Source organism: Triturus cristatus, chromosome 6, assembly GCF_964204655.1.
Source record: "Triturus cristatus chromosome 6, aTriCri1.1, whole genome shotgun sequence".
Lineage (NCBI taxonomy): Eukaryota > Metazoa > Chordata > Amphibia > Caudata > Salamandridae > Triturus > Triturus cristatus.
This window is the reverse complement of record NC_140589.1, coordinates 152,051,056-152,067,020: the sequence shown is the minus strand read 5'-3', so window position 1 is coordinate 152,067,020 and position 15,965 is coordinate 152,051,056. Positions and strand designations below refer to the sequence as shown.

The 15,965-nt window shown below is 42.6% G+C and overlaps 1 protein-coding gene across 5 annotated transcripts in view; it reads right to left on the bottom strand.

Moving 5' to 3' along the window:
• LBR (lamin B receptor) overlaps positions 1-15,965 on the bottom strand; it is an 806,934-nt gene that overhangs the window by 18,736 nt on the left and 772,233 nt on the right. For all 5 annotated transcript variants that reach the window (XM_085610386.1, XM_085610387.1, XM_085610389.1 and 2 more), the window contains exons 12-13: positions 9,544-9,624; positions 9,339-9,461 (exon numbers count right to left, since the gene is read on the bottom strand). In XM_085610386.1, coding sequence (XP_085466512.1) covers positions 9,339-9,461; positions 9,544-9,624 — 204 coding nt within the window. The remainder of the gene's footprint in view (positions 1-9,338; positions 9,462-9,543; positions 9,625-15,965) is intronic.

The following is a 15,965-nucleotide window of genomic DNA, read 5'->3' as shown; positions in this document are numbered from 1 at the left end:
CCGGTTTGAGGGTAACACCCCTCATCAGCTGGGCTAGCTTGAATCCAGTGGCAAAGTGAGCAAAGGACCCACGCCTGGCATACCCTGCCAACTTGGGGCAAAAAAAGCAAACACAAGGAAATGATAGACGGAGCATTGAAACTTTTCAGACACTCACCCGAGGCACAGATCTGGGTTGAATCCATCATCGTTCTTTAGCCTACTTTGTCACCCCAGTTCAGACCCAGCTATATGCAAATCAGAATTGACCCTGTTCCTCATAGGAACAGTTCAGCCTGAACTGCCAAGCCAGGTCTTCCCAGAACTGGTTTTAGGGTAACAGCCAGGCTAGCTTGAATCCAGTGGCAAAGTGAGCAAGGGACCCACGTATGGGCATATGCTGCCGACTTAGGGCGCAAAAAGCAAACACAAGGAGATGATGGATGGAGCATTGAAACTTTTCAGACACTCATCTTCAGTAACTGACCTTGGTTGAATCCATCATCGTTTTTTAGCTCACTTCCCCACCCCAGTTCAGAACTAGCCATATGCAAATCAGTCTTGACCCTGTTTCTCATGGAAACAGTCCAGCCCGAACTGCCAAGCCAGGTTTTCCCTGGACTGGAAACAAGCATCCTGGGACCGATTTTGGGGTAATATCCCTCATCAGTCAGGCTAGCTTGAATCCAGTGACAAAGTGAGCAAGGGATCCACGTCTGGGCATCCCCTCCCAACTTAGGGTGAAAGAAAGCAAACACAAGGAGATGATGGACGGAGCATTGAAACTTTTCAGACACTCACCCCCAGTCATAGATCTTGGTTGAATCCATTGTCGTGCTTCAGCTCATTATGCCACCCCAGTACAGGCCCAGCCATATGCAAATCAGCCAAAGCAGGCCTTCCCTGGACCGGAAACAAGCATTCTAGGACCGGTTTTGGGGTAACATCCTCATCAGCCAGGCCAACTAGAATCTAGTGGTTGAGGGGGGAACATGGACACCTATCTTGCTTACTAATTTTCCCGCCGACCTTGCTGCCAAAAATGGGGATTGATTAGGGAGGTGGGCATCTCCACTTGCTGGAGAGGCCCTGGTCAGCATAACAAAGGACGGGAAGCCGTTTAGGCTCACCGCCTTTCTGTGCTGTTCCTGCTTGGGGTTAGGTGTGAAGCACCTCCACCCAGAGTAGGCTTTGTTTCTGACCCATGACAGCAAACGGCTCCCACCTCAGGCGTTCAGAAAGTTGTCTAGAGGTAGCAGGGTGATGGGGACCAGACATGCACACATTAGCGAGTTGGTAGGATTTAAGGGAGCACCTCTGAGGTGCCCTCTGGGTGCATTTCCAAATAAATCCACCACTGGCATCAGTGTGGGTTTATTAAGTTTAGTTGTTTGATACCAAACATCTTGGAATTCCGTGAAGCCATCATAGAGCTGTAGAACTTGTAGTGACAAGCTCCTAGCCCATGTACTTTGTATGGCTTTACTGTGCACTTATAGTGTCTAAGAATGGATGTAGACACTATAGGGGTATATCTGCTCATGCAGTTATGCCCTCACAAGTTATAGTGCACCCTGCCTTAGGGCTGTAAGGCCTGTTGTAAGGGTCTTACCTATGCCTTTTGCAGTGCTCGTAGGCCTGGCACACAGGGTTGTGTGCCAGTTCAACTCTACAGTTTTATCTGCACCAAAACACGCAGGCTGTATTGGCATATGTCTGCGTTTGGTGAGGGGTCTCTTAGGGTGGCACAATACATGCTACAGCCCTTAGAGACCCTCTCTGTTCACAGACCCTTGGTACCAATGGTACCTTTTAACAGGGACTTATGCGTGAGCCAGAGGTGTGCCAATTGTGGAAACAAAGGTACAGTTTTGGGAAAGAACAACGGCACAGGGAACCTGGTTAGCAGGAACCCAGTGCACACTTAGTCAAAGTTGCATCAGTCAGGCAAAAAGTGGGGGGTAACCATGCCAAAAGGGTACTTTCCTACAAGTAGTACTGGTGGAAATGCGTACCGAAAATTCTTAGACCTGTCTATCAAAATAGCCTTCTCTTCCAACTAGGGTACATAGAATATAAAGGCGTAATCGGAGCATTTCTTGCATCTATATACAAGTCTATTTGTAATTCCTGAAAAATAGTTTCTGAGACTTTGGCGTTTAGAACCCTGTCATGTTATCTTGAAATGTGTGACTGGGGGAGCCTGCTTCCATATTTTGAATGCCTAATAGTTGGGCAGCAGTGCTGCTCAGATTTCTTGCTATTATCTATTTCCATAAGGCTTGAGATTCAAGAGACAGAAGTCTGGAATGAGTGCCTCACTGGTTGTACTGATAATACATTGTTCTTGTATTGTTTGTCTGAACAAGATAAGAGGTTGTCGAGATTGAAGGAAGAAACAATTTCAAAGCCAGATGAACTACTATTAGCTCCAGACGGTTGCTTTAGTAGGTCTTCTGTTTGACCATAGCTCCTGAGCCATTAAATGGCCCACATTTGCTCCCCATCTGTGATTAGAGTTTGAAATGGCAGATCCGGATGGAATAGGATCCCTTTCAGTACGTTTTTTTGGCTGGATTCACCATGGAATTGACTTTGAACCTGGCGTCAGAAACAAGAAAATTACAGGATGCCATCAATCCTAGGAGAGATGATATCTGTAGTGCTGTCGAGTGCTGAGTTTGAAACAGTTCGAAACATGTCAGATGGATAATTGATAGTCTCTACTCCTAAGGGTACACTTTTGCGGACTAGTTATCCAAGATCGCATCGAGGGAGTCTATCTTCTGTACTAGCTAGTTTTTATTTTAAGGTTGACCCGGATACTCAGAAAGAATTGAGTATAGTGGCATAATTGAAAGTGTTTCAAAGTCTCCTCTGACAATGTTCCTTTCAATAAACAGTCCTCTAGGTAAGGGTAGGCAAACATTTGTTGACTCCTCAGATGTGCTGTGACAACAGCCATACATTCTGAAAATATTTGAGAAGCAGTTTTTTAGTCTAAACGGTATGACTTTGCATTGAAAATGCTGGGTACATACTATGAAGGAGAGGAATTTCAATTTTTCTTTCTTATCCGAATGTGAAAGCAGGAATTTTGAAGATCTATTACACACATCCAGTCCCTTTGATGAAATATAGGGTAAATATGGTGTAATGCAAGTATTATTAATTTCTTTTTTCCTATGTATTTATTTAGTATCCCTAAGATCGAGAATAGGTCTAAACTCTTTTTGTTGCCTTTTTTTGGACCTGAGATTATTGGGAACAAATCCCCCATCCTTTTAGGTGGACAATCTCCACTATCACATTTTGTTTGTTACAGATGTTGACTTCTTCTGCAGCAGATCTTGCTGATAGGCTTAAGTTTTGCTTAGTGGTACAGAAGGAGTAGGGGACTTGAATCAAAGAGAATATCTATTCAGAAAAAGAAATCACAACTGATTTGTCTGTTATTAAACCCACTCTTATCGATGATTGACTATGCCTTCCCCACTGGAGTGACTGACAGACAAGGGGAAGGATTGAATCCATTCTTTGTCAGGAGGTTTTCCTCTAGCCACAGACGACTGCTGACCTCCTCTACCTCTGGATGACTTACAAAGGTGTTTAGGTTGCCTCTGAAGTTGCGGCTGGTGAGGTGACAATTAAGGGAATTGAACTCTCTGAGGAAAGCAAAGTCTGTTGTAAGGAAGTCTAGTAAGTATTCCTTCAATAGCTTGTCACTAAATCTTTGGAGTGTCTGTAAGAGATCTATTGTATGTCCTCTAAATTGCAGTAGCGCTGGAAGCTTTCGTGGTTGATGCTGATGTTCCACGCATTTTCCTGCTAACAGAGTCCATTCTTTTGCTCTCTCTATCTGGTAGAGCGGAGGAAGGAGCTACTGCAAGGGACTTCTTTGCGGAGGCCAAAGATACTGAGTCCGGAGAAGTGTCTGCTCTAAGGCATAAAGGGCCCTTATCAAGTGGTTTTTAAAAAGTCTTGATGGTGTCAACCTTATTTATGCAGGTGTGAGAAACAGCTTCGGCAGACCAGGACCCAGAGGAAGAAAAGGTTTTTATGACGCTTGCTGATGCAGGGTCTCAAACATGACAGAGGCTGAATGAAGTGGTAGGAGTGGGCAGTGTAATGTTCAATTTCACTGCTTCTCTAACCATCATGTAATTACAGGTTGTACGGTCGTCAACTGGTCAGGCCTTCGCTGAAGGTGAATTTGCAAGTAGGTGAATAGCCTCTGATAGAGAAACAGGTTTTGGTGGTCCAGGATGGAGATAGTCTTCTATGGAAAATGTATGATCTCCTGCTAGATCATCTGCAGGGCCATCCGAATCGTGAACGAAACGAAGACCCTCACATGCTCCCAGCTTATCTTCTGGATCTAGCTTTTAAACTAAAGCCTGACCGATGCAGAATTTGTACATTTCTTGAATTTCACGCAGTTTTACACGGAGGTCTCATAGGAGTGGAAGAAGGATGTGGCTATGAAGGAGGTAGCTGAGGAAATGCTAAAGGCAATTGTTAGACCTGGCATCATTGGCATGAGTCTCTCCTCCATTTTTTTCTGTTTGCCTCCTCTGTTTACGATGTTTTTGCTGGATTATTGCTTTGGGCACTGTGCCACTGCTGATCAGTGCCACAGTGCAAGTGCTCCCTATGTTAAATTGTTACATTGATTGGTGTTACCATGATTGGCTTGGTTGACTTACTGTTCAGACCCTAGTCTAGTGCACTGCGTGTGCCAAGGGCGTGTAAGTTAACTGCTGCTGGTGGGCTTGCAGCACTGGTTGTGCCACCCACAGAAGCAGCGTGTAAAATGTGTCTCAGGCCTGCCACCGCAGCGCCTGCGTGCAGTCCCTGACTGCCATGTCGACTTGGTAAGGAAACCTACTTACCAGTCTCTAAACCTTCACTTTGCCACATTTCAGACACCTCTATGGTAGGCCCTAGGGCAGGGTGCATTGTTGGTAAAAGGTAGGTCATGCCCTGATGTGTGTGGCATGACCTAATAGTGAATTACAGCCATTTTCGTGTTTCACTATTGAAGGGCTACCTGCCTCCAATAGGCCAGACTGGGCAGACTGATTATTAACTCCATTATAATCTATCTGACTCAGGGAGCATGGTAGCAAGTCGAGTTTAGTATCCCTGAACTCAGAATTTAATAACACACCCTTTAGGATGGATGGTTTTTAAATTCTATGTTTGAAAATAGCACTTTTAGAAAGTGGTTATTTTCTTGTCCAACTATCTACCGGTCTCTGCTGGTTTGGTATGTGTGTCAGGGGCTGGGTGGCTCCAGAGGTCTGAATGAGTCAGTGTGGGGTGAATGGGGCGTTTACACATAGAGTGAGGGAAGAGTAGCCTGCCCTGCCTGACACAATACTGGCTCCACCTCCTGCTGGGCGACTGATAGCCCTGCTCCTGCCAGTGACAATACTGGCTCCGCCTCCTGCTGGGCGGCTGAGGACTCTGCCCTGCTCAGTGAATAGGCCAGGTGCCTCTGCCTGGCAACACCCACAACAAACCTGAGATGGTGGGAATCTCCCTGCTTGGACAAAGGGAACAAAGGGAAAAAGGGGTATAAGAGAAGGACCCCTGAACCAAGAACTCAGATCACTTCTGACAAGGAAACCTGTACCAAGGACAAGAAGCCTGCTGATCTAAGGACTTGCCTCCCCTTTCTGCCAGAGTGCTGTTTTGCTGTGGAGGAACCTGAAAGCTGCTTCTTTATTTTTGCCAAGGAACAAGGAGAGAGGAACTTGGTGTGTACTCTCTGAACACTTGCTAGGAAATCTCCAAGGACTGGAAGAGTGCCAGTCTCCTGTTGAAGTCACAGGGCCAAAGGACTTCACCATCTACTGAATTGCTGAATTGCTGGAAAGTGTTGTTTCCAGTACACAAGGGAAAATCTGCAGTCTCGACGCCAGCAGCAACGCCAGTGAGCAGTGGGTATCGGCCCCGGCTCCAAGTGACCCCGTCTCGACGCCGGTATCGACGCCAGTGAGGAGTGAGTATCGGCTCTACCTCCAAGCGACCCCGTCCCGACACCGCTGCTGATCGCATCGACTCGACGCCCTTCTCGACGCCGTGAGCGCTGCTCCGGCCCGACATCCCTCGACACCGCTGCGGATTGACCCGACTCCGAGGCACGATCGACGCCGACCTCGACATCTCGACGCCGTGGATCATCGTTTTCTTCGTTTCTCAAGGTACTGTACTTGTGGGGTCTGTTGCGACTCCAGGCTCGACGTAGCGCTCCTCGCGGTCGACGCAGAACCTTGGGAATGTTGTAGACTCGACGTCGTGTGACTCCTGTGGGGGTTACATTGTTGCCAAAGAACTGTGCTCAGAAGAATACTTTGCTAAAGAACTATTTGCCAAGAAGAAACCTTACTTGAACTATTATTTTTCCTTCCAAAGAGTATTTATTAAGACTGTGGTATATTTTTGTCGTTATTTGGTCTTGTGCTAAGCCTTATATAAAAATACTATTTTTATAATAACTTCTGTGTCGTGTCCATCTGTAGTGTATTCACTTTATTACTGTATGTGGTCATAAATGCTTAACACACTGCCTCTGAGATAAGCCTGTCTGCTCTGCCAAGCTACCAAGGGGGTAGCAGGGGTTATCTGAGTGTGTAATCCCCTTTCCCTGACTAGAGTTGGTTGGTCCCTATTTGTCAGAAGTGTATACCTCTGCCAACTAGAGACCGCCGGTTCTAACAGCAATGTATTGGCTGCTGTGCCTGGTGAAAAAAATCAGGAAATATTAGACTCTTTGGCGATAAGAGTGCATGACGGGAATACTTTCTGGCACCCACTATAAATAAATAGCTGGCACCCCTCGACCCCCACTATGGGTACTGGCTGGGATGCTGGTAGGGGCCGCAGGGGTCTTGGGGCTCTCCTGGGACCCCCTACTTAAAAACAAATAAAATGTGGGTGCCCTAAATGAGCGGCAGCAACCACTCATTTATCATTCACTGCTCCTGCAAGGAGTGCCCGATAATGCCCCTCAAGGGCTTTTTTAAATTATCTTTTTTCTTCCTTACAGAGTACCAGCAACTATTTATTTTAAATGTTGTGGAGGGCTGCAGGGAGTGCGGCCGTCCCCCTGGAACATTAAAGAATAAATAAATGAATCTCCTCAGTCATTGAATCCTTGACTCTGAGAGAGCTTACCATTTCTTTTTTATAGCACTCCGAGCTGAAGCTGTATACTCTGGAGTGCAGGGACCCCTTTTGGATGGTTCTTTGGCTGCACTTTTGCAGATATCTAAATGTTTATAAGAAGACCCAAAGACATGTATAATGTTTTTTATTTAAAATGCTTTATTGAAAATATTTGGAGACAATCACTATCATCAAACATGGTAAAGTGTGAATTTATGAAATATACATTTGATTATAGATACTGGTGACTTTATGACAAAGCCAATATGACTGCTTAATATATGTTGATGTGCTGACCGCTTGATAAAGCCAATAGGTCCAGACACTTTTACATTTTGCTACCCCGAGCCTTTGACAAAGCAAATAGGTCTGCCTTACTTAAAATTACATAGTTGATATTGTTACATGACATAGTCAGCTGTGCACAGCAGATGTTGGGAGCAGGACCTGGCTGTAGACAGGTCCTGCTCCCAACCCAACCCCACACATAGCGATAGACGTCTTACTTTATGTTAACAAATCATAAGACATTCACAGAAAAAAACAAAAGTTAAAGGGCTTAAAAAGTGGTTATTCAACATGAGGTACGATCCAATTGAAATTTTGAAACATTTTTTGTACAGTCAAACAAAATCCATTTTCTGCTGAAAAATTATGATCCTGGACCGTAGGAACTTTTTCCAGATGGTCAGTAATGGTGATGTTTTGAATTATAGTTAGCTGAAAAAGTCAGTTAAAACATACAGCTTTAAACAAACAAAACCACTGAAATTCACCAGTTATAGTTATCCCTAGTAACTATAACTTGTGCCCTGATATACCTATAACTTGTGCCCTCATCTAGCACTGCTAATTACCTCCCATACTGCATCACTCATGACATGTTCTATGACATTATTGATATTATCAATGCAACATAAAAAATGGCATCATTGTTAACAGCACTGTGCATGGCGCAGGCGCAAGTGAAGTGTGTGTGTGTGTGTGTGTATAAATATATATCCAAGGAACTCCGTTTCTTTTGCCTTTTCCTCTGCAGAAAACGGATACTGACCACAAAATCAGTGCAAGATTATTTATTTTTAGTGCAAAATGTCGCCATGACGCGGTTCAGCCCTTCCAACGGGCCTTGATCACATGACACAGTCAGGCATTCACCATTGGTTTTTAAAGTGAACAGTGCAAGCGTAATCATTGTAGCAAAGGAGTGCAAACGTGATGAACATTGAAAAAAGACTCTCCAATAGAGCATTACGAGCCTTTCTTAATAAACAATGATAAATAGATCATAAAATCATGAGACACATAAAACTGATTTTAAACAGACAATGGTGTCCTACATTTGAATCAGTTAAAAGGCCAAACCCATGATAAAATACATGCAATTACGCTAAACGAATTCTTTTAAATATGCAAAGTGTTGAATATGTGCAAAAAATGTGCAAAATGTGCTATGGTAAATTCAAAATTAAAATAATAGACCAACTATTAACCTTTAGCATGTTGAAACGCCAAAATTGCTGTGTAAATACACAAATAAATGGTACCATTGATTATGTAAACAATTTGAAACATGGGTTGCTGGAGCTCTAGTAACACCATACCGAGCAAAAACTAAAAGTTGTGGTGATCCCATTGGTTCATTGTTATGTATCAATATTGGTCAGAACTAGGTTGAAATACAAGTATTATATATATATATATATATATATATATATATATATATATATATATATATATATATATATATATATATATATATATATATGTAAAGAAATGCTCCAGGATCCCACGTGTGGGTGGGACTATTCGGTGCTTATAACTACCGATGAAATTCCTCTGGAAGAGAACTTGACTATGCCGTAACGGCCGCAAACAGGCTTTAACAAGCCAGCCAATTAGTTGGATGTCTGAAATCTGTAGATAGCAAATCCCATAGGTTATCTTCCATAGCTATTAGAAGTATTATATGTCACACATACTAGTTGCCAGGATTATGCAAACTTTTTCCTAATGAAAGAATGCAAGGATAATGCAAAGAATTTGAATGTAAAACATGACTGTGTTGCAATATATCGGCTTTTTGGTGATAACTTCAGTTATTATAGAATTAAATAAAAAAACAGACATTTTAGACATTTAGTAACAATGACTAAATAGTGTGTGATGAAGTATAAAAGACTTACCACATGGTAAGGACCATGCCAGAGCCATAATTATATCCCCAAGGTAATTAGGATGACGAACAAAGCCCCACCATCCAGTAACAAGAAGACACTTTCCTGTTGCAGTAGGAATGGTTTTCAGATCTGTGGCAAAAGGGTGATAATATTAAATAGAAGTAACAAAGAGTAACCCAAAAAAGCCTTTGAAATAACTTGGAATCCATACTTGCGAGTTTGGGATCATGAGGGTTTCTTCTAAAGGCATTCTTTTGGGAGTTGGCACCACGGAAAACTGCATACCCAAATGCTGGCGGGAAAGGAGAAGTTTATTCACAAACAGTTACTTCCTCAATCATTTTCATAAACTGAACAACAACAAAAAATGTGGTTTCTAGATAGAGAGCTGCATGGTGATGGTGGTACTATTGTTACAAAATATGTCTATCTAAATGGAGGCTAATGTTACTTACAAAATACAAATGGTCACATTTTCTTATCTGACAGAAGTAGCTTTTTACATGAATTTTTCACTGGACCAACTTACTAGAAAAAGTAATGTACTTCTAATAACAGATCTAAATGTTATGGAAACCATTCAATTCACAAACATTAGACTATATCGGAACACATGTAGGATCCAGGAAAACTTTAACAGAGAGAAATAATTTGCCAACTATCAATAAACAATCCCTATGTACATGTAGCATGTTCTTTCTATTTAGCTCTTAATAAAAGCATCTGCAGCAACAATGCTGCTCATACCGTTCTTCCGTTTAGAAAAAAAAGTAGCAAATAAAGCTGTTCTGATGGGCACACCCTCAAAAGCAAAGGAAACCTGTACAGTCAATCTATTTGCTGAATGTTGTGCTGTAGATTCACATGCTGTAACACTCCTATAATCTAGTGTTGGGGCAGAATGTTGCAAATTGTTTTTCTTCAAAGAAGAGCTTTCAGTTTCAGGTTACTGGTGATGCCACCCCTGATATGCACATGCACCAGGACCCAAACTTTACCTCAGATGAAAATAAGTTACTTACCTGTAACTGTAGTTCTCCAGTATTGCAATCTTTCATAGATTCACATGCTTGAATATTCCCTATTGTTGAGCTGGGAGTCCCTAGTATTTCAAAATAGCCATGCAAAGTTAATACAAACCAGAAACCAGGCCTAGGCCCATTTCAATTTTGTAACCTATCTCCATTGTTTTGTAAAAGAGACAAAAAATACGTCCCAACCAATTAGAACTTCTCACCCTCTAGAATTCTCCTAAAATAACCTTCCAACCCCCAGATTTTCACAGCAACAGTGCAAGAGATACACCTGCAAAAATCCAAAAGGTGAGAATCTCGGGAAGAGGGTGGGTCGCATGTGAATCTATGAAAGATTCCAATACTGGAGAACTACAGTTACAGGTAAGTAACTTATTTTGTCACTCCAGTATTGGAACTTTCATAGATTCACATGCTTGAATCAGTGTAGCTAGCAGTAGCACATTTTTAGGGTCAAAGAGCAGTGTATAGTATAAATATTGTAAGCCTTTAAACAAGACAATACACTTTAAGTCATAATCTTAAAATTGGCACTAAATGGTCGAGATATAACTCTTAAATGTATTCAGAAACAATCGGCCAATTCAAACATATTATGAGTAAAAGGAAACATGAGTAAAGAAAATGTGCGTAGTCTTACAGCAGAAAGGAAGGAGGGGTGAAGGAGAGAGCTCACATTTACTGAAACAGGTTTCTCAGCAGCGATTGCCCTACTGCTGCATCACAGTGAACTGCGGCATCCAAGCAGTAATTCTTGGTACAGATGTGGGTAATCTTCTGGGTCGCAGCTCTGCAAATGTCCTGAATAGGTACTGCTCATAGAGAATGGGCCCGCACTGGCGCCCGCAGAGGTTGTCCTGCAAATTGATGTCAATATTGAATAGCACTTAAGAGCCAACGTGTAATACTCTGCTTGGATAACAGATAGCCTTTCCGAGGGGCACTGAAGGCCAAAAAGAGCTGGGTTGATTTGTGAAAGGCTTTGGTCCTTTGAAGATAGAATTTAAGACAACACTGTATATCTAGCAAATAAAGGACTCTTTCCTCTTCAGTTGCTGGTTGTGGAAAGGTTTTGAGAATAAGAAGCTTGTTTAAATGAAAGTCCGGCGGAACTTTGGGGATGAATTATGGGTTGGTACGAAGGACTACTTTTTCATCCCTGATTTGTAGGTTCTTTGATACTTAGAACTTGAATTTCACTGACCCTCCTGGCCAAAGTCAACGCCAGAAGCAGGGCAACTTTCCATTGAAGGAATTTGAGGTCAGCTTTATGTATAGGTCCAAAAGGATGTTTTATGAGTTGTGGCAGGACTATGTTAAGATGCCAAAGTGGTGGAGGAGGCCTGACAGGAGGAAAGACCCTAAATAGTCCTCTCATGAATTGTTTAATGATCCTTGCTGACCACAATAATGGTCCTCAACAGATCCTTCTAAATAGAGATCTGGATTCTGCCAGAAGCAGGATGTAAGAAAGGATTTCATGAGATGAGGAACAGAAAGGATGGACGTTAGATTCCTGACGTACGAGTTACTTACCTTCGGTAACAATGTATCTGGTGGAGACGATTCTAACCGCAGATTCCTTCACGTAGAATGATCCCCAGGCGTGAGACTGGATCCGGAAACTTTTTTGCCACAGCATCCCTGAGCGCCAGGGGCGGGGCGACATCATGCGACTCCGCCCATGCGTCGTCCGCATACGTAACATCAGCGAGGTCACATAAGACCCACCCCGGCGCGCCAACGTCAGTTTTCTTCTGAGAACTTTTACGCACCACAACGCGGAACCACCAGATAAAAAAACTGTGGAAGCATGGGAACAGTGTGCGTAGAGCAGAAAAATTGGAAAGAAACGGTGAATAACAACACCTGAGTAGTGCCAACACCGCAGAACCCAAGGGCAGGGAAAGAAGAAAGAAGTAGAATAAGCAGAAACCTGCGCAGTCACCCTGCCAGCACATAGACAGCCTCCCATCCCTGTGCCCCAGAGGCAAAGAACATGTGAAAACGCATGACACGTGTAGTAAACCCACCCCCCCATCCTGAGCAAGGAATGGGACCAGTCCAAAGACAGACAGGGACAACAAACTTCCAAGCCACCCCAAACTAGAGGGCAACCACCCACAAGGGACAAGGGCAAGACCTGGCCAGATGACCCTTAAGCAGAGGATAGCAATGGAAGGAAGGGTGGGGAGGGAGGATAGGGATAGAGAGCGACCCCCCCCCCAAACCTGGAGTAGCCAGAGCAGCAGAGCACCGGAACCCCATCCTCCAAAGAACCAAGACTTAAATCCAGGCATCCCTACGTGCACCGAGGAAACCAAAATTGTACAGGAGACAAAAGTCTAAAAAATGGTAGTCAAAAAGTGACTAAGGTACGTGCTCTAACCGGATCAGCGCTTTCTGGTGCGGAAAAAGAAAGAACTGACGTCAGCGCGCATGGGTGGCGCATAAGTAGTCTCCGTGATGTCATATCGGCGCTTATGGCGCCAGCGACAGACACGGAGCCGCATGACGCCACCTACTGACGCGCATGGGTACTGCTAGCAAAACTTTCCGGATCCAGTCTGACGACTGGGGAATATTCTAAGGTAAGGAATCTATCACTAACGTGTCTCTTTCAGATTTGCACCACATTTGCCTATCATAGCGTCCCAGCATTATCAAGGCGTCTGCCCTCTTTAGCTTGGGGTGTGGTAATTGGAGCCGAAGGGTTCTTGCATTTCCTCTGTGTAACCTGAGAGATCACTAAGTGAGGCTTTGGATGACCCACAAGGCAGGAGGGAGCATCTTTCCAAGCTTTATATTTTGTCTCAAATCTGGATAGAACTGGACTCACCATGGCTGGGGTTTTCATGACCTTGAGTCCTTCCTCTCATATGTAGCTCACAATTGGAATAGCTCTTACTGACTTTCTAAATGACTTTTTAAAGACATCTTGAAAGCATTCTGTTTGAGATTTCAGAATTTGTAAGTCAAACCGCTTGGCAACCCTTTCAAGCAGGTTATGGAACCCACCGATGTCTTTCGGTGGTGAATCAATGAATACTGGAGAGAGAGAAGGTGGTGTGGGTATGAGATAGTCATCCCATTCCTAGTGCGGATCTCTAAGTTCTCCCTCCTCCTGGTCATCATCTGTAGTTTCTGGATCTTGCTGAGGAACAGGTGGTGGCGATTTTGGTGGAATTATTCACTCCCAACTTTGACCTTGCTAAGGAGTAGAAGGGACAGACAGTGTCCGAGGTGGTAGTGTAGACTGTTAAGAAGGAACAGATGCTGGTGGAAACCTTTTTCTATAGTCTGCTAGCATGAACAGCATGTTTGTTAGTAATGACGATGGCATGCAGACTGTGTTGAATACAAGAATAAAGGACCCCCTGAGATTACTAGCAGTTCCTAGGACAGGGAAATAATTCTAACTGAAATAACATTCCTAAGCAACTCAGGACCATATGAAAATCAAGTCCTACACATGAGAGCATAGTTTCTACATAAACTCAGTGTATTACAAAAATCAGTTAAAAATAATTCATTTTATTCATATAAACTTAAAATTCTGACATAGACAGCCATGAAGGAGCATAAATAACATGACATACAGTACAGCAATATGTACATTGAAATAATCAGTATAGACACAACCATAAGACAGATGACCAAACAATTTCAAAAACAAGATTTATATTCTCAAGTGGTAAGAACCATGTGTGGCTGAGATTTTGTAGATGTTTGTAAGTTTCTCTACGCGCGTTTCTGCATAAGGGACGCCTTCTTCAGGAAGAGTCACAAAAATATCTATACAATAAAAAAATACATAAATCACATGTAAGACAACAGAGTACACTAAGGTTATGTAAGGATGCGGGCTGTCCAATAACATACAAAAAGGTGAACACCATACATATGGAAAGATTAAAGAAAATTATAAGGAAAATAAATGTGGAGGTGAGGGGTGCTAACCGTGCGGGAAATATCAAAGTGAATGAAATACTCCTCTATCTATACCCAATCTAGTGATAAAGCGTGCATGAGCAAGAATAATAGTGTACAGTGAAATCTGTATAATAAAGCCAAAGGACCTTAAAAAATAGAGAGCTAGAACTTACCGAATTGAAAGAAGTGCAGAAATTGAATACCAGATATAGATCAACATAGACAATTCTGCAATGGAAGTAGACCGATAAGCATAATAAAGAAAAAACAAGATGAAGAGTATATACAACACAGATATATACGGATAATTACCTGCAAGGGATGCTAGGTTTACGTCATATGTAGACCACTTGTTGCTAACGGGTAACGCGAAACAGATGAATAGATCTAAAGAACATGAGAATATATCAAAGGCTAGAAGGATAGTATGAGGAAAAGCACTAAAAAGTTACTCGGTAGTTTCATAATTCACCTGAGAGTGTTACAAGAGGTTTCGTAGGTTTTGAAAAAGGTTTTGAGGTGAGACTTGAGCCCAAGTCACATTGTTAATGGAGCTTCAAGAGAAAGGTTCACTTCACGAGTATCTAAGAGGATTAGTAAAACATTGTGATGACCTTAAGTATAAAAAGAAAACATGTCAGAACTAGAGCTAGACAAGCTGAAAATAATGATACCTTAAGTTAGATGTGAATCTTAATGTAGTTGTAGAGGATGAATGTCACCGGAATGAAGTAGCGATAAGATACGTTGGTGAAAGTCCATTCACTTGTCATGTGTCTATAATTTAAAAAATATAGAGCAACATAGCGGGTTCAGGTAAAGTCAGCGTGTCTGCATAGCTAATTCCAATGCTTATTAGAACAAGCTAGTAATGCCACAATAGTTTAAGAGTATAAGAGTCCTCAAATGAGCTTAAGCCACATGTCAAATAGCAGCATCTTCATGAATTTAAGATCTGTGAAAAAACTAATTATTTCCGGTAATTAAGATTAAATCCAAAGACAATCAGCGGCCTCTAATGCCCTAGATGAAAATACAATACAGGTGTAGAGCATATACTACAAATAGCCAAAGTTAGGCTTGTATTTGCAAGTGGCCTCAAGGATAGCATCCACTTAATCTTCTGTCGGTGTAAAAGAATACCGGTCTCGATGTAGGTTATATGGCGGGCCAGAACGTAACGACGCTCCGGTCAGAGCGTATTACTTCGGCCGTTACTACAGAGTGGTTCCGGATAGAAAGTACAATCAAAACTCTATGGTTTAGGTAGAGAGGTCAGATCCACCACTGAAGCGCTAACCTCATACCGAATGACATAGGTAAAATAGTGAAAGTACAAGGGACTCTATAATGCAGGGAGAAAAATCGACCTCATACTGAATGTTACGGACAAAATGAGGAAGGGGGACCTCAACGGTGACTATAATATGTATATTCTATGTGCTGAACACGCCCATGAATATTACGTTATCGAGAACGTAAAAAATAAAACAATTAAGAGAGAAGGAGTCACAGTTGTATTCTCAGCCAGAAATTATGTCTCAGAGTACATGAGAACCAGAAGCTGAAATGGCAACCTTATGCATAATGGTCAAATAATTAAAAAAATATATATAACTACCAGATCAGGTGGAATTATATCTGATAGCGTTTTCCCATGGGATAT